This window comes from Heptranchias perlo, chromosome 13 (assembly GCF_035084215.1).
Source record: "Heptranchias perlo isolate sHepPer1 chromosome 13, sHepPer1.hap1, whole genome shotgun sequence".
NCBI classification, from domain to species: Eukaryota; Metazoa; Chordata; class Chondrichthyes; order Hexanchiformes; family Hexanchidae; genus Heptranchias; species Heptranchias perlo.
Window position 1 is genome coordinate 24,204,580 of NC_090337.1, and position 19,705 is coordinate 24,224,284.

The following is a 19,705-nucleotide window of genomic DNA, read 5'->3' on the forward strand; positions in this document are numbered from 1 at the left end:
GTACAGTGCATTGATCTACAAATAGTTACACTGGAGAAGAAAGTTGTAGCTTTGGATGTGTGATTTCCCCATATGGCAAAACCCTGATTTCAGCTATGGGGTAAGAGGTTCTCTGTTCATTAACTGTAACAAAATCATAAATGCAAGCAAAGGAATGTCTGCGATTTTGTTACAAAAAACAAGCAGAGGAAAGGATAATATTTTCTCTACGGGTGTCTGCTGGGTGCCTGACAGGCACAGTGTATCTGAAGTGCAATTTTCCTGTCCTTGGCTGTTTGCTGAAATGGTTCATGCAGTGAGTTCATTGGGCTACACATCATGATTAAAAATAAAATAAATGGTGTAATATTTATGGTTCAATGAAATAACGAGCCGAATGTATTGACGGCAACTTTTAGAAGTAACTGCTACAGTAGAATTTGAATAAAACTAATTCTAACATTGCAAAATTGAATAATAAGCATTTCAGTGTGGTTAAATAACACAGTAAGGTTTTCTTGCTTTGTCCTTTCTTTTCTTCTACAAAATGTTACTTTTTGTTCAGATAATAAGCGTTGGTTCCTCACCAGTACACAGGGAGCTGTTGAATATGTTTACTGTGTAACCCTTGTTACAGCTGCAGTTGTATCCTCCAAACACGTTTGTGCAGATCTGTTCACAAGAGGCTTTGTTTTCTTGACACTCATCTAAGTCTAGAATGCCAAACAAAAATACATAAATCAGTTGTTAAAAAGTCAGATTCGAGGTAGATTTTCGTGTGATTGCATCCATAGGGCAGGAGGCAGGCAGGGCGAGCCTGAGACTCAGTCTCTTTTTGAGAAAAAAGAGAACTTGCTGAAGAAGATCCATTTGAGGCATTGGAAGAGATAGAGAAAGAACAAAGAGAGGAGGGAAAGAGAAACCCCTGCTGCTGAGGGGGAGAAACCAGTAGAGTGGAGGGGGGAAAGCAGTAGATCTCGTATGGTGTCGCTCACAGTGAATCAGCAGATCCACTGACTCACTGAGCAACACCATACAAGATCCATTGGTAGACATCAATATTTGTATATAATACAATGAATGTATTATATAGACATAGGTTTCCTTAACTAAGTCACTGGACAACATCCAGGCTTGGGCTGATAAGTGGCAAGTAACATTAGCGCCAGACAAGTGCCAGGCAATGACCATCTCCAATAAGAGAGAGTCCAGCCATCTCCCCTTGACATTCAACGGCATTACCATTGCCAAATCCCCCACCATCGACATCCTGGGGGTCACCATTGACCAGAAACTTAACTGGACCAGCTACATAAATACTGTGGCTACAAGAGCAGGTCAGAGGCTGGGTATTCTGCGGCGAGTGACTCACCTCCTGATTCCCAAAAGCCTTTCCACCATCTACAAGCCACAAGTCAGGAGCGTGATGGAATACTCTCCACTTGCCTGATGAGTGCAGCTCCAACAACACTCAAGAAGCTCGACACCATGCAGGACAAAGCAGCCCGCTTGAATGGCACCCAATCCACCACCCTAAACATTCACTCCCTCCACCACCGGCGCACTGTGGCTGGAGTGTGTACCATCCACAGGATGCACTGCAGCAATTCACCAAGGCTTCTTCGACAGCACCTCCCAAACCCGCGACCTCTACCACCTAGAAGGACAAGGGAAGCAGGCACATGGGAACAACACCACCTGCACGTTCCCCTCCAAGTCACACACCATCCCGACTTGGAAATATATCGCTGTTCCTTCATCGTCGCTGGGTCAAAATCCTGGAACTCCCTTCCTAACAGCACTGTGGGAGAACCTTCACCACACGGACAGCAGCGGTTGAAGAAGGCGGCTCACCACCACCTTCTCAAGGGCAATTAGGAATGGGCAATAAATGCTGGCCTTGCCAGCGACGCCCACATCCCATGAACGCATAAAAAAATTTTTTTGAATGAGCTGATTTCCCACAAGGTGAGAATTAATGTCCTTGAGGAATTAATGTCCAAGTAATACTAAACTATGTAGCAAATGATTATATCTAAAATTAATTTCTGATTCTATTTTGATGTATGCAAGATTCATGAGTCGAATAGTTGTGCTGCTTTATCGCCATTAATGGGCTAGTAATAGAAGGACAAAGCTTCTTTAAATTGATGTCCCAGACAATGTATATTATCAACATTTAATAATAGCTTGTGCATAATAATTTGCATTGTTGCTCTCCGTCTGAATGCATGGCATTATTCAACAAATCTCAATGGGTTTATATAATCTCAGAAATCGGCTTTTGCCGATCATTTGTTCAAATTGTGATGATAAATTAAATTTATGGATCTGCAATAATTCACTGAATTCAGACCATAGTACAGAACGTTGCTTGCTCCAGTTATGAAGCCAAATGCTGAACTGAAACACAAAGCATCTGGAGAATGGAAGCAGATAAAAAAACTCATGAATTGGAGTATATTTAACAATATGAAATAAGTACACCAATAGACAAGAGCAAAATTTCAGCGTTTATAAAGATCAAAGAAAGACTTTCTTAGCCTTAAATTCCAGCTTTAATATCAACTCCATCTGAATGAGCATACTTTAAAAATTAATATCTTGTACCTCACAAAGTATACTAATATCAAAAGAACATTTAATAGTAGAATATTTAGAACATTCCATATGGTGACATCCTAGAATCTATGTACTGTCAACAGAATTTTAAATAATAAATACAAACAACTATTTATGATTGTGCTTTCTGCTGAAGGATGGTTATCTCAGTCATCCCTAATTTTTACTATTTATTGTTGTGTGTATATTTTAAATACACAAGAAGGAAAGGGAGATGTTTCTTACCATAACATTTCAATCCATCTCCTATTAAATTGTCTGGACATGGATCACAGGTGTAGCCCTCCAGTGGTGCAGGTTGGTCTTTGCAAGTGTCATTCAGGAAACATTGGTTGTCTTGACAAGCATCAAAATCCTCGGTGCAGTAATCACCCGTGTAAGCAGGGGTACAGGTACATGCTGGGACCTAAATTATGAATAGGCAGGTTTTAGATTTATATATGATTTATGTGGAGAGCTTTTCTAATCATTTCTCCACCCCCCCACCCACAACCAAATATCCCAAAAGAACAGAATACCCTACACTTTAAGATAGAGTAGTCAAACTGTAGGTGTTTTGGACTTTCCAATGAATTTACTTTCTCTCTCAGTTATAATCCATTCTAATCACATAACTAAAGTACATCATGAACCATGCGTTCGATTTATCTTACCTTGAAGATAGTATTGTTTCTTTCTGTGCTTAAAATTGATCTGGAATAGTTACAGGTTGAATTGATGCTGCAGTTGCACAATGTAAGTGTCAGTCCTAACTCAGAAACAGCCTTGGAATCATTAGCTTGTACTACGGCAAACACTGGAGTGGAGCTTGTTGGATGCCAAGAAAAGTTTCCATTTTCTATAAGCATAAAAGAAAGAATTCATGCATGTTTTTTAGAAATATTGTACATTCATATTCAGATAAATTTATTCAAATTACAAAATGCCAATTCCCCCAAGACAAAAATAATCTGAACAATATAAGAACACTAGAATCAGTAGACCAATTAATCTTGTAAGGGATATTAATTGAAGGGTACCAGATGAATCATTAACTCCTTCACCTATAATCTTCATCGAAAACTGCCTGGAAATTCACCATCCTCCATCTAGGGAGGTACCAGATGCATGATTTTGGCTCGGCAAACTCTCTGACATCAATTAGTTCAGAGTATATTAACATTTACACCAACGCCTCCCCACCCCAGTTTAGGATATTTATTGGCTGCGCAATGAATGAGTCAACCGCTTCTTGCCAAAGTTATGAAAGATCATGAAATCACAAGCTAACACTTTTTTTATTAACACATATATGATTATACAATTAGTAGCATCTTAATGTTAAACAGGGAGAATACATAAGGAACTGAGGTAGGTATTATTAACTGATGGAATTAATATCTGAGGTTAGAAAGTTAGTTCACATACATCACAGTAACTTAGCATCAACTGGGCTCTACATATAACAAGTTGATATTATGCTCCATGTCCAGAATTGACATAAAGCAAAAAAGAACCTGGATTTATGACCTCAGGACGTCCCAAAGCACTTTGCAGCCTATGAAGTACTTTTGAAGTGTAGTCACTGTTGTAGTGCAGGGAAAAGCGGGAGCTAATTTATGCACAGCAAGGTCCCACAAACAGTAATGAAATCAATGGCAAAATAATCTATTTTAGTGATGCTGGTTGATGGATTATTATTGGCTAAGACACAAAGACCGCAAGGTTAGTTTAAACTAAACTCTGTGTATAGCTGAAAGTCTGGTTAGTTTATCTTATTGTTGATAAGTTCACAGCTTTAGTAATGATTCCAGCAGTTTATACAATCTTGTCCTTCTGAGTTGGTGCAGTAGGGTTGTTTGTCTTGTCTCTTTCCGGGATGTTTGGGCTTATGCAACCTTGGCTCAGTGGTAGTATGCTCACTCCTGTGTCAGAAGGTTACAGGTTCAAGCCCTACTCCAGGTACTTGAGCATATAATCCAGGTTGACACTTCAGTGCAGTACTGAGGGAGTGCTGCACTGTCGGAGGTGCTGTTTTTTGGATGAGATGTTAAACTGAGGTCCCATCTGCCCTCTGAGGTAGACGGAAAAGATCCCATGGCACCATATGAAGAAGAGCTAGGGAGCTCTCTTGGTGTCCTGGCCAATATTTATCCCTCAACCAACATCACTAAAACAGATTATGTGGTCATGTATCTCATTGTTGTTTGTGGGACCTTGCTGTGTGCAAATTTACTGCCGCAATTCCCTGCATTGCAACAGTGACTACATTTCAAAAGCACTTCATTGTCTCTAATACGCTTTGTGACATCCTGAGCTCGTGAAGGGCACTTTATAAATGCAAATCCTTTCCTTCCTTATGTAGGCACAGTGACTCTCAGTCTGTAATTGTAGTCTTCCTTCCGCTGTCTGTTTTCTCAATATAACTAACTTTGCTTCTGTACTCAGAAAGTTAACTCTTACGATGCATGATACATTGAATTCTCTACCTATCCCTGCCTATTTTAAACTTCAATGAACTCTGACGTCTCTCTACCTCTCTCCTTCTGATTTTTTCTGTCTTCTACTTTCTATTGAACGTTTGTGTCAAAAACACTGGGGGCGATTTTCACCCTCATTTTTAGGCAGGAATGGGGTGGTAACAGGCCAAAAACTGTGACATAACACTTACTGTGCCATTTCTCTTGATGCCTGGCCTGCCACAATTTTGGAGCAGGCCAGGACACAGGCGAGCAGTGCTCCCTCCCGAAACAGACAGGAGCCTATTTACAATATGCACATTGAGCCCCTATGTTGTATTTAGGGCCCTGATGCAATTTTGGAATTGAGCATTGTGTAGCCGAACCAGCGGTCCTTAAAGGGACTGTTGCAGGCTGCTCAGAAAAATAATTTTAAAAACTGTTCCCATTCAAAAATCTTCCCATTCACTGCCAGTCCCTTCATGGTCTCCCCCTGGGATTGCTTCCCCTCCATTCCACCCCCCCCCCCCACCAATTAATCACTTCCGGCTTGGCTGTGCAGAGAAGCCTCTAGATTCATTTTAGAATTATACCGGGGTTTAAAGGGTTAAATTGTGAAGACAGGTTGCATAAACTTGACTTGTATTCTCTTGACGATAGGAGATTGAGGTGTGACCTGATCGAGGTGTTTAAAATGATAAAGTGATTTGATTGGGTAGATACGGAGAAACTATTTCCTCTGGTGGGAGAATCAAGAACAAGGGGACATGTTCTTAAAATTAGAGCTAGGCCATTCAGGAGTGAAATCAGGAAGCACTTATTCACATAGAGGGTGGTAGAAATTTGGAACTCTCTCTCCCAAAAGGCTGTGGATGCTAGGTCAATTGGAGTTCTCAAGAACTCTATTTGCCATACTAATGGTTCCTCCTAACCAATCATAACATATTAATCAAACAACCAGATTCAAGAAAGTGGACGAATGCTTAATCATAATTTTTGTATATGTAGATAAAATTTGGCTGCCTCTGTTCCTCCTCTCTTTTATACTGTGACTACATCTAAGGCCAGGGTTAATGGCCAACCACAATGATGTTTAGTTAAACCGGATACTTAGTCAAACATATAATTTCCTGAACCCAGCAGTAGGAATTTGAATTTTGGAAAGAACATTGACCACTTCATAAAAGGTTTTATATGGAAAACAATAGGGAAACTATCAGGTCCTGGTGATTTATCTATCCTCAGTTTGAATAATTTTTTAAATAATATTTCTCTTTGAATTGTAAATGTGACCAACTGTTCTACACCCACTTTTGGCACTTCTACAATCGGAGTATCCAAATCCTCTTTGAAAACTGAAGCAAAGCATTTATTTAGTATCTTTCCTGTTCCCTCATTTCCCATTACAAGTTTGCCTTCTTCATCTCATGGAGACCTTATCCTTTCTTGACTATCCCCTTACTACTAATATGCCTATTAAAACACCAATAAATATTCAAAATATCATTTTTGATCCAGACTGAATGCTAAAATAGTAATTGACTAGAGCTGTAAATACACCTGATAAAATCATTGGTAGTCCAACTTTACCTGTCATTGTGATATCTGGGGAATCAGTCAACACTGAAAATGTCACTTTATCATTATTGACATCAGTTGCAGTAAAAAGAATGAACACTGGTTCATCAAGATGAGTTTGAATAGTTGAAACTCCAGTGATGTTAGGTGGGAAATTATCTGTGAATATTACATTAATGTTATTGGAAGTCTTCAGTTTGAAGTCACTTTTAGTTTGTAAACAAATTTAAGGTATTGTACACAAAATAAACACGATATATTCTTGTTTAAACATTAGAAATTCAAAGACATTAAGAGATAGAAACTTTTAAAGTATTCTCTAAGTTAGCAGTACCATTGACAAAAATAAAGTTGATATAGCAAAAAGCAGAGTCCAATCTTTCAGTATCATGTTTTATACCACACATCAGGAATTAACATAAAAACAGATATTGAATATTGAACAGACCCCACCCCATACTTCCAGTCACCTTTGCATTTAATAAATCCTCTTCAGCAATCCTCTATCTAATACTGACTATGTGTCAACAATAACTTCATCATTTAACAAATGTGAATACATACTCATTGTGCTGTTTTGTGCTGCAAATGATGTCACACTTTGTAATGTTGCTGTTCCAAAAGATAAATCATCTGTACTTAAAACATCAAAAATGCAGTCGTCGTTTCCTTGGCAAGTTTCATTAGCTTTGTCAATTTTCTCTTTTTCTGTGGTTTGCAAAAGCTCATCATAAAACTTAGGCACAAAACTGTTGTTGTTATAGGTATACCAAGTCTCTCCTGAGGGCATGTTGTATGTGAATACACTGTTGTTCTCAGTCGTTTTCCCTAAAAAACACACACATAAACAAATAGATAAATGTAAGAAGAATCATATTGTCATTGTCACATAATTAGTTTGATGCTGGGCCAGTTATCCAGATTATCCATTACTTATTACCTAGCAATAATATTGTGAAATATGTGAAAGCTGTGGCTTACATGTCACGCCAAAATCAAAGAATATCTGACTTTCATTGGGCAAATTTGTTCCATCAAAGTCAAGGTACGTTCCATTGGCAGCTTTAAAGTCATCTGTTTTATCATCATTCCAAACACCTAGACACAAGACATTGGAAATAATGTTGCAGTACATGGAAAGCTAGGATTAATTCCTACATTTTGTTCTGCTTCTGAATGTTATAATTATCATTCAAAATGAGAACAGCTAAACATACAAGAAAAATAAAGCAATACTCGAGCTAACCTTGAGATGGAATTTTAAAACTGATGCATCTCAGCTCTAACTCATCCAGAGTTTTGGCTCAGACACTAAAAGAAAGACCTTGCATTTATATAGCACCTTTCATGACCTCAGGATGTCCCAAAGCACTTTATAGCCAATGAAGTATTCTTGAAATGTAGTCATTGTTGTAACATAGGAAACGTGACAGCCAATTTGCGCACAGCCAGGTCCCACAAACAGCAACGTGCCAATGACCAGATAATCTGTTTTTAGTGATGTTGGTTGAGGGATAACTATTGACCAAGGAGAACTCCCCAGCTCTTCTTCCAATAGTGCCATGAAATGTTATATGTGCACCTGAGAGGGCAGACGGTGCCTCAGTTTAACGTCTCATCTGAAAGACTAAAACAAAGCTTTGATTTGGCCTTGCCTTCACTCTGTGTTGAAATATCTGGATTGCTCAGTTCTGTTTCAAACATGCTAAGCAATTAGTCTACAATATCAATCGTTAATAAAATGATTTTACAAAGAGCTTTTTTATATTAGTAATAAAAATTTACAACTGTACTTGTGATTTATAATGGTCCACATGTCATTCGTAAGTGTTTGTATGATATAAGGTTGTTTATGTGCCATATTAAATGGCACAGGATGTGTGGAGCTGTAATTAATTATTAGAAAATTCCTGCCTTTGTCTGCATGGGTTGTTCAATCGAACAAATTAACAGAGCTGCTGGACTGTAATTTCTTCATTTTAAACTAGACTACACAATGTATTCTCTTTGCCCTTAAAGCACCACAGTACAGGCCTGACTAGGGCAATATTGCAGATGTGATTAGCTGTTGAGCTAGTTATCATTCCAGCTGACAAAAATTCAGTGGGGGTCACTTTAACTGTTATCGTCAGGTGAAAAACAAGTAATAGCGAATCGGTTCCCGTTTTATACCCCGCCTGGATTTGAAAATTGGCCTGCTTTTCACGCAGAAATAAAAGTCAAAATTACCCATCAATTCTAGCTTTCAGTGATGCTGTAAGATCGCCCATTATATACCTCTGCTGATTTCGGGCGAGGTGAATAAAGGGCAGCCGATCTGATATTGCCCGTTTTACACCATCACTGAATTTTAAAATTAGAATCATAGAATCTTAAGCACAGAAGGAGGCCATTCGGCCCCACATGCCTGTGCCAGCTCTTTGAAAAAGCTGTCAAATTTAGGCCCACACCCCAGCTTTTTCCCCATAACCCTGCAAATTCATCCTCTTCAAGTACATGTCCAATTGCCTATGGAATCTGATTCCACCACCCTTTCAGGTAGTGCATTCCAGATCTTAACAACCGTCTGTGTGAAAACATTTCTCTTCATTTCCCCTCTATTTTTTTTGTCAATTATATTAAATCTATGACCTCTCGTTACTGAACCACTTGCCAGAGGGGACAGTTTCTCCCTACTTGTTCTATCAAAACCCCTCATAATTTTGAATACCTCTATGAGGTCTCCCCTTAATCTTCTCTGCTCTAAGGAGAACAATCCTAGCTTCTCCAATCTCTCCACATAACTGAAGACACTCATCCCTGGTATCATGGTAAACCTCTCCAAGGCCTTGATATCCTTCTAAAATTGTGGTGCCCAGAAAGGTACACAATATTCCAGCTGAGGCCTAACCAGTGATTTGTAAAGGTCTAGCATGACTTCCTTGTTTTTGTATTCAATGCCCCGTTTACAAATCCCATATGCTTTTTAACCGTCTTATCAACATGCCCTGCCACCTTCAAAGATTTGTGAATATGCACCCCAAGGTCCTTCTGCACTTGCACCCCCCTCAAAATGGTACCATTTAGATTATACTGTGTCTCCATGTTGTTCCTCCCAAAGTGCATCATTTCACACTTATCCATATTAAATTGCATCTGCCATGTATCTACTCATTTCACCATTCTGTTTATGTCCTCCTGAAGTCTGCTTTTATCCTGTTCACTGTTTACTACTATGCCAAGTTTTGTATCATCCACAAAGTTTGAAATTGTACTCCCTATAACCAAGTCCAGGCCATTTACATATAACAAGAAAAGTGATGTTTCTAATACCAACCCCTGGAGGACCCAACTACACACTTCTCTCCTGTCAGAAAACATCGATTCACCACTACTTTGTGCCTCTAGGTGACATGCATTGCAACAAGAATAGAAAGTAATCTTTGAATTGATAAATGTAACAATCAGATTATATTGAAGACTGTTTATTCTTTAAATTGGAATAAGGACACATTTCTAAAAGTGCTGTCATTACTCACCCAAGAGACCGTCTGTTTTATTTTTTAAAGAATTATCTAATGAAGTAGTGAAAGTCAAAGCCCCCTTTGTTCCTGAAACAGTAATGGATGTTCCACCTTCAAAAGTAGCCACTGTCTCATTGTTGCTTGTCTTTTGTACGGTCACTTGATTTATATAGGTAGAATTTTCTGTAAAGAAGAATGATAACAAAAATCTAGTTTAATTAATGTTTTATCTAGTGTTATATTTGTCTGTTCAGGTAATTAAATATTTACTGTTGTGCAAATAAACTTATTAACAGGGCCTCCTTAAGGGATAAATTCGGTTTGTATTAAATTCCAACTAAAATCAAAGCATTAAAAAAAAGACCATGAAAGATATTAATTAATACTGTTATCAATATATCAAGATCAAATCCTCCTGCAGGTAATTTTTCTGAGTATTATATAGAATTACATAGAATGTACAGCACAGAAACAGGCCATTCAGCCCAACAGTTCCATGCCGATGTTTATGCTCCACATGAGCCTCCTCTCTCCCTATTTCATCTAACCCTATCAGCATATCCTTCTATTCCTTTCTCCCTCATGTTCTTATCTAGCTTCCCCTTAAATGCATCTATGCTAGTCACCTCAATTATTCCTTTAGGTAGCGCGTTCCACATTCTAACCACTCTCTGGGTAAATCCTGAATTCCCTATTGGATTTATTAGTGACTATTTTATATTTATGGCCCCTAGTTCTGGTCTCCCCTGCAAGTGGAGACATCTTCTCTAATGTCTACCCTATCAAACCCTTTCATAATCTTAAAGAACTCTATCAGGTCACCCCTCAGTCTTTTCTTTTCTAGAGAAAAAAGCCCCAGCCTGCTCAATCTTTCCTGATAGGTATAACCTTTCAGTTCTGGTATCATTCTATTAAATCTTTTTTGCACCTTCTCCAGTGCCTCTATATCCTTTTTATAATATGGAGACCAGAACTGTGCACAATACTCCAAGTGTGGTCCATCCAAGGTTCTATACATGTTTAATATAACTTCTCTGCTTTTCAATTCTATCTCTCTAGAAATGAACCCCAGTGCTTGGTTTGCCTTTTTTATGACCTTATTAACCTGTGTCACAATTTTAGTGATTTGTGTATCTGTACCCCCAGATCCCTCTACTCCTCTAATCCATTTAGACTCTTATTACCCAAGCAGTATGTGGCCCCCTTATTCTTCCTACCAAAATGTAATACCTCACACTTATCTATATTGAAATTCATTTGCCAATTACAGGTTCATTCTGCAACTTTATTAATGTCTTCCTGTATTTTGTCGCAGTCCTCCTCAGTATTAACTATATACCCCAATTTGGTGTCATCTGCAAATTTTGAAATTGTTCTTCTATTCCAGAGTCCAAATCGTTTACGTAAATTGTGAACAACAGTGGTCCCAGCACCAATCCTTGTGGAGCACCACTTCCCACTTTTTGACAGTCTGAGTAACTATTTTTAACCCCTACTCTCTGGTTTCTGTTTTGTAGCCAGCTTGCTATCCATTCTGCTACCTGTCCCCTGATTCCACATGTTCTGACCATAGTCATGAGTCTACTATGTAGTACCTTATCAAAGGCCTTTTGAAAATCCAAATATATCACATCTATTGTATTAACTTTGAGTAGAATCAATTGTGTCTCCTCTGTAAACCATAATAATTCGATAATCAAATTTTTGTGTGAATAAGATTTTCATCCTTATAAATTGAGTCAAACATCAATTCAATTAACAATAACAAGAAAACCTTAGGCATGTATCCCTAAACATTTAATGATTGGTTGCATAGTTCTCTTAATGGAGGCCCCATTGTAGGTACTTTGTAAATTAACATAATGCTGTTATTCATTACACTAATACAGAAAATCTAGATATCCACAAGATTTTTGTGAGGGCAAGAGGAGCAACAGTGCTCTTCCGGGCCCCATAAAAATCTTCTGGCCAGCTGCTTGCCCATTCTTGCCACCCCCCACCCTCTGGCATCCCCCCTCCTCCCCCCACCCCACACCCCCGGCAGGCCTTACCTGCTGGCTTGCTATGTCATACAGTGGCCGATTTTATGACTTGAGAAACCAGCGACCTGAAGCAGGGCATCTGTTTGGCGCCTGCAAATCGCCGGGAAAAATTAAAATGAGGCTCGAACCTGAAAGTGGTCGGGCGCTGCGGGCATGTCGCCAATATTGTGCCCGTTTTGTGCCCAAACTGAAAGTCTTGCCCATAAATACTACTAAATATCTGTTTTGATTTTTGCTATCAGCAATATAGCATTCTTAAAAATTTATGTACTTTGCTTGTGGATGCCACAGATAGGAATGGATGAAGGTAAAGTTCAATATTTACTCTAACCTGTAACGTTGACAATATTTCCGTCAACCATGAGACTTATTTCATCATCATCATTGAGATTCCACTGAACCTGTAAAAAGAAAATGATTTCATTGCCTGTACTCAACCAATGGTAGATACCGAATATTTGCAAATACAGTCATGTTCACTCCATTGCTTTTTAAAAAATTCTTTTAGAGTAAATTTTCTGAGCGTACATTAAGGCCTCGATTTTATATACCCCCGTCTGGCAGGAATTAGGCGGTGGGCGTGGGGTTGGGAGCAGTTAAAATGGAACGGAAGACTTAACCACTCCTTTCCTGCTTTGATCTGACCAAATACAATTTTATTTTTCAGATGGCAAGGACACATGCCCCATGCCAGCAGGGGCCCCTTTAAATATTCAGATCATGCTCCGATGACATCATTTTAATCTGAGGCCTGAGCGGGGAAGCATTGATGGCCAGGCCAAACCTACCGGGAGCTGGAGTGAGGGCTAGAAGATACCCAGAAGCGGTTCAAACTAAAGTCTGAGTCTGAATATGGAAATGAGGCGCAGGAGTCAAAATCGTTCTGGGCCACAGCATGCAAGTTTGTCGCTCACACAGGCACCCCGCACAAGTTAGAATCGAGACCTAACAGTCAGCAACCCACACCTGAGGAAACCATGGGCAATGTGATGTTGCGATACGTGCTGGTGACAGGTAAGGTTACTTGCTGCCAACATGTACTCAGAAAAGTTAGACGCTAGTGTCAGCATCAAAGGCCTCCTGGTCAGGGATAACAAGGCTAGATTTAGAATAAAGTTAAATGACAATGGGGATGATGCATTCTGTGTCAACTTGTAAACAGAGTGGGAAGATTTCCTATGCTTGCTACTGCCAGTGAAATTGTAAATGCAGTCCAGACTAAAGTACCTACGATTTGCTATTTTTACTGAGTTTCTAACAATTAGGAACCAGAAAAATATTTCACCCATTGCAGCTTGCAATGGTATCCATCGAGCTAGGACTGGCCACATGGACTACAATCGTCTTTACCGGTTTTGTGCATTCCAATATTCCTGCATATTTCTAGGTAAGTTGTGAATTAGAGACAACAGAAGTAACGTAGCCACATAAATCATTGGAAATGCACATTACTGTTTTCAACAGCATGAGTCAGAATAAAACTTGTTCAACATTGCTTCTAGATTTCGGAATCACTCAGTTATTTTTTGTTATTTGTTCTCACGATGTGGGTAATGCTGGCAAGGCCACATTTGCATTCAAGGATTAGATTTAAGGTTAGTAAAGACAGTCAAAGAAATAAAGCACTGCATTTATATAGCACCTTTTACTTCCTCGGGACATCTCAAAATGCTCCCGAACAATGAATTATTTTTGAAGTGTAGTCATTGTTATTATGTAGACAAGTCTGGCAGCCAATTTTCTCACAGTAAGATCCCACAAACAGCAATGAGCTAAATGACCAGTTAATCTGCTTTTAGTGGTGTTGGTTGAGAGATGAATTTTGGCCAGAACATCAGATGATCTCCCCCATCCTTCTTCAAATAGTGCCTTGGGATCTTTTATGTTCAGGAAAGGCTTTAGTTTAACGTCTCATCTGAAAGATGGCGGCTTCAACAATACAACACTCCTTAAGAACTGCACTGAAGTGTCAACCTAGATTATGTGCTAAAATCCTGGAGTGGGGCTTGAACCTATGACCTTCTAACTCTGAGGTGAGAGTGGTACCACCGAGCCAAGCTGGCTCTTAAACAGGTTGGTGCCTCATTAGAGTAATGTAGATTATTTAGTACGCAGTTTTCTGTGAATCTCTTATAACCAACACTAATCACCTTTGTTCCACTTGATCCTTGTGCTGCCAATGCTACAAAGCTTGTTGCCTGTGATGTTCTATTTTCTCCAGCTCTGAGGGTTCGTCCCTGTAAGCTAAACGTCAGTGTATCATTGTCATCTCTCACGTTTAATAGGATGTATTCTCCCAGACCGTTGAAGGTATATTTTACACTATCCAGGGTCACCACATGAGGATCTCCAAAGAAGAAACCTGGTAAGTTTAAAAAAAAATTGTAACTTGTAAATCTTTTATTACTTAAAGTTAAAATGGAAACTAATGGGAGAAAGTTTAACTCTCCTTGCTGGGCGTGAATAGAGTCGGTGAGCAGTTAAAATGGAAGGGCTCCATTTGTCACTCGGTTCCTGCTGATTTTAATGCCGCTGGATTTTGATGGCGGATGAGGAACCCGCTGGACTCAGAGAGGAGCTTCCTGCATAAATAAATGCTAATCGGGGTCCTGTGACGTCAATAGGATTCTGATTGTATTTTAACTGGGGCCTAGTGGGGAAGCTGCCATATCTTTCCCGCCAGGCTGAAGCAGGTTGGCAACTGATGGTTGAGGTTGAATGAGGTTTTGCTGGAGTGGAATGCTTATAACTACTTAAACACACAAGTAAAGAAAATTAAGTTGAGACATGCATATACTCTTATTTGGAGTCAAGCAGGACATGTTCTGAACTCTTTGAAAATCTCTTTTATTGTGAAAAAGGATAATTCTTTCTTTGTGCTTGTAAATTGTTTAAGTCAAAGTACCATGAGAGTAGAACTGCTGAGGTCAGGTAGACGAAAAAAAGATGGATCATTTTTGTTAAAAGGAAAAATGTACCAAAATGTCCGCATTCTTTAAATTACATACCTATCCGTGGAGGAATGTATCCAAAGCAGAAGTCCAGAGGTCTCTTCCTTCGGAAAAGATCACAGTAATAATCATCACCAGAGTCTCTGCAGCAGTCATGATAAGGGTCAACTTCCATTTCTAAACAATGACAGAGAAAAATAATTTAATGAAAATAACCGATTGGGATTAACAAGAAACACTAGCATTAGATATGGGGAATAATCCTGACACTTCCTGGCCAGTTTCATTTCTAGTTTTGTTCCTAGTAAGGAAGGAGAATGTACCTGTAAAGGTTTCCTTATTCAAGAACTAAAACTCAAATATAAAAATAACACAATTGAAGTTTTATCACGAGTGTCTACAGATAACTGGAAATGTTTTATTCTCTCAAATAAAAACAAAAATTGCTAGAAATTTACAGCAGGTCAGTCAGTATCTGGTCTCTCCCATGAGCAGACCCTGCATTCCTTATGATCGGGAGTTTACCTTTACAGACCAATATCTGGTCAGACTATAGCATGATCCAGGGACTGTAACAATAAAACTCCCATTGTTATATGAACTGGTTATCATAATCTTGCATGTGCCATGTGCACTTTTCTAATCTTCTGAAAAACAGACTTAGTGAGATGAGGCCATTGGTTTATTTTATAATTGTTAAGAGAATGTACAGAGTAACAGTGAAGGTCATAGGTAGGTAGTTGGGCTTTCTCTTGGTGATGGCCATTGCCTGGCACTTATGCAGCAGAAATGTTACCTGCTATTTGTCAGCCCAAGCCTGGGTGTTATCCAAGGCTTCTATATGCCAGCAGCGACAAGTTGTGAATGGAGCTGAACAGTGTGGAATCATCAACGAACAGTACCACTTCTGATCCTATAATGGATAGAAGGTCATTGATGAAGCAGCTGAAGATGGTTGGGCAGAGAATGCTGTTTTGAGCAATTCCTGCAGTGATTTCCCACGATTGGTATGATTGGCTTCTGAAAACCATACCCATCTTGCTGCTTGTTAAATATGACTCCAGCCATTGGATGATTTCTGCCTTGACCCCCATTTGCTAGAGCTCCTTTGTGCCCTACTTGGTTGAATGCTACTTTGATGTCAAGGGCAGCTACTATCGCCTCTTCTCCATCATTCAGCTCTTGTATACATATCTGAATCAAGTCTATGATGAGGTTTGGAGCTAAGTGGTTCTAGTGGTACCTGAGCTGAGCATTGTTGAGAGCTTATTGGTAAATAGGTGCTGTTTGATGGTATTATTGGCTAGTGGGGCAGCTAGTTTTGGTGTGCAGGTATTGAGCATTACAGCGAGGATGTTGTCAAGATCCATAACCTTTGCTGTGTTCAGTGCACTTAGATGCTTCTAGTTGGCTGAATGGCACCCTAACTCCAATAGATGTACCTGATGATACCAGCATAACTGCATCTTTAGAGAGTGAGGGACATACCATAACATTGGCAGATGATTAGTGCATGCTGAGGCTCTGCTTCACAAGGTAGGTTATGGCAGCAGTTCTGATGGCACTAATATATGTGAAGGCCTAACTAACCATTACCACAGCATATCATGGTTTACATGGTACTGCATGAAAATAGGCATGATAGGTCATCATCATCCAGCAAAGCTTCATGGGCTACACACACCAATTGCCACCAACCATATCTGCTTGCATTGTTATACTTACCTGGCAACAACTTTGGGGAACTGTATTCACAGGGTCCAGGTGAGCAGATAGCCAAAGGCGCAGCTGTGCCATCTGCTTAAGAACACCTGGTGTTAACATGAACCATAGGGCTGGCATAGCCAGTGAAAGTACAGATCAGCTGTGGCCTCAAACCTGCCTCCACCATCTTCCAAGCATAGTTTGATATAGACTTATCCTGTGGGTGCTACTGAGTGGTACCCACCGCATAAGTTTTTGCAATCACCCCGTGCAGCACCACCTCGACGTCAGCAGCCATCAAACATGGGGGGTGGATTTTGGTTTGCTCTGTCACTTTCTTGTAAACTCATGCTTGCATTTAAATTTCCATTTATCACTTTTGCTTATCACATCTTAATTTTCGGTACATTCAGCCTTGGCAAAGCTTTTAAAAAATTTTTCCCAGGATATGGGCATTGCTGACAAGGTCGGCATTTAGTGCCCATCTCTAGTTGCCCTTGAGAAGGTGGTGGTGAGCCGCCTTCTTGAACCGCTGCAGTCCATGTGGTGTGTGTACTCCCACAATGCTGCCAGGTAAGGGCTCCCAGGATTTGACCCAGCGACCACGAAGGTACAGTGATATATGTCCAAATTGGGATGGTGTGTGACTTGGGGGGATCTTGGACGTGATGGTGTTCTCATGCTCCTGGTGCCCTTGCCCTTCTAGATAGTGGAGAGGGCGGGTTTAGGAGGTGCTGCCAAACAAGCCTTGGTGACTTGTTGCAGTAAATCCTGTAGATAATGCACACTGCAGCCAAAGTATGTCGGTGGTGGAGGGAGTGGATGTTTAAGCTGGTGGGTGTCAACCAAGTGGACCGCTTTGTCCTGGATGGTGTCAAGTTTCTTCAGTGTTATTGGAGCTGCACCCATCCAGCCAGGTAGAGAGTATTCCATCACACTTCTGACTTGTCTTTTGTAGGTGGTGGAGAGGCTTTGGGGAGTTAAGATGTGAGCCACTCGTCGCAGAATACCCAACCTCTGACCTTCTCTGGTAGCCACAGCATTTATGTGGCTAGTCCAATTGAGTTTTTGGTCAATGGTGACCCCCAAGATGTTGATGGTGGGGATTTGGCAATGGTAATGCCACTGAATGTCAAGGGGAGGTGGTTAGGTTCTCTTTTGTTGGAGATGGTCATTGCCTGGCACTTGTGGCACGAATGTTCCTTGCTATTTGTCAGCCCAAGCCTAGACATTGTTGAGGTCTTGCTGCATGCGGGCATGGACTGCTTCATTCTCTGAGGAATTATGAATGGAGCTGAACATTTTGCAATCATAAGCAAACTTCTGACCTTATGATGGAGGGAAGGTCATTGATGAAGGTTGCTAATCGGTTGAGGTGCCTTTTAAAGGCCTGCAGAATTTTTGTCATTTTGTTGTGACAGTTCCTTTGAATTGTCCCTATCCCTTTAAATTTCACTGACATTCCATTTTCTGGTCCACTGCTAGTGTGCTCCCTACACCCGCGCAAATCTGTACCTGGATTTGTGAATAATTCTGGCGGGATTATCACTGGTAGTTAGCCATTTAGAACTGACTTAATACTAGTAGGTGAAAATCTTCCCCTACTTCTTTTAGGTCTGGGTCTTCCTTTTTGGAAAGATGAAACTTTGTGGATGTGACTTGTAAGTTTTTGTACATTCTGTACTGGGTTAAATAAATCTTCATCACTATCCCAGTTAATTGTCTATTTAGGTGTTTGAAAAGTGTGAAATAGTATTGGTGCTGGTGGGTCCTGATTGGCCATTTTCCTTTTGTTGATGCCAATGGTTTTGAATTTCACAAAAAATTAAAAAGCCAAATCATGTGCATACACCATCTTGATTTTAATGTATTATTTTCCATGACATAAGGACAATTAACCCTTTGTTCATGAAAAGATAAATTTGACCCGATATTTAAAATGTCCACGTAGCTGAAAGAAGTATCAAAAGTACAATATTTTCCCTGGTCTTTTCATTAGTATTTGAAAACATTACTTAAAGCAACACCTACTGTTTTCTTACCTTTGTATTGTTTTCTCAGAGATGGTAAAACTTTGTTCCGAAAGTTGTTCCACTGCTGTATATAATAAAAGTATCCTCTCCACCACCAGGCCCACCAGTTGAAGTGAGTCCATGGTGTTGGGAGGAATTTTTCTTTTTCACCGTAGACTAAACCGCCATTCCTTGAATAGTAACATCTCACTCCAGAACCATCACTGTTAGGGAATCTGCTTTGCATTGTGATATAGAGATCTGGGAAAAAAGAAGTGTTTTTCCACATTTAATTTACACTCAATTACTCAAACAATGACCTCACTTGTCCTACCATCCTATACCCGACATAAAATCCATTTTCAAAAATCTGCTGCATTGTTCATCAACCCATTCTTCACTGATTTATTTCGGCTCCCGGTCCCTCAATGCCTCAAGTTTAAAAATCTAATCCTAACTTTTAAATCCCTCCACGGCCTTGTCCTCCCTCTCCATCATTGTCCTCTAGCTCTATATCTGCCCAGCCCCCAAACTCTCCATTCCTCTGACTTGGGTTCCTTTTGCTCACCTCACTACTGGTGGTGGAACCTTCAACTGCCTGGGTCCTACTCTCTGGAGCTTCCTGCCTAACATACTCCGCCATTGCCCCTTTCTCACCTTCTTTAAAATCCTCCTCTTCGACCAACCTTTTGTCATCTTTCCTACTTTATTTTTTCCTGGTGCGGTGTCTGTTTTTTTTATACATCTTCTGAGAGGCACCTGAGATTTTTTTTAAATTTAAGGCATTATATCAATGGAAGTTGTTGTTGCAATTTTTCCCACTTCTTTCTCACTCCAAACCCAAATTAGTTAGTTTGAGTCTCCAGTGCCTACAGG

At 39.9% G+C, this 19,705-nt stretch overlaps 2 protein-coding genes across 3 annotated transcripts in view; both read right to left on the reverse strand.

The window, feature by feature from the left end:
* LOC137331392 (mucin-4-like) overlaps positions 1 to 3,429 on the reverse strand; it is a 77,737-nt gene extending 74,308 nt beyond the window's left edge. For both annotated transcript variants that reach the window (XM_067995164.1, XM_067995163.1), the window contains exons 1-3: positions 3,255 to 3,429; positions 2,827 to 3,007; positions 567 to 692 (exon numbers count right to left, since the gene is read on the reverse strand). The gene's annotated coding sequence lies outside the window, so the exon portion shown is untranslated. The remainder of the gene's footprint in view (positions 1 to 566; positions 693 to 2,826; positions 3,008 to 3,254) is intronic.
* On the reverse strand, positions 541 to 19,472 carry LOC137331106 (mucin-like protein). The gene is made up of 12 exons (XM_067994711.1): positions 19,304 to 19,472; positions 18,860 to 19,090; positions 15,171 to 15,290; positions 14,313 to 14,524; positions 12,494 to 12,563; positions 10,136 to 10,303; positions 7,599 to 7,715; positions 7,182 to 7,445; positions 6,630 to 6,776; positions 3,255 to 3,439; positions 2,827 to 3,007; positions 541 to 692 (listed from the first exon to the last, which is right to left on the reverse strand). Exons 1-12 carry the CDS (start codon positions 19,470 to 19,472, stop codon positions 541 to 543), a joined length of 2,016 nt encoding a protein of 671 aa, XP_067850812.1.
* Between the last annotated feature and the right edge of the window lie 233 nt (positions 19,473 to 19,705).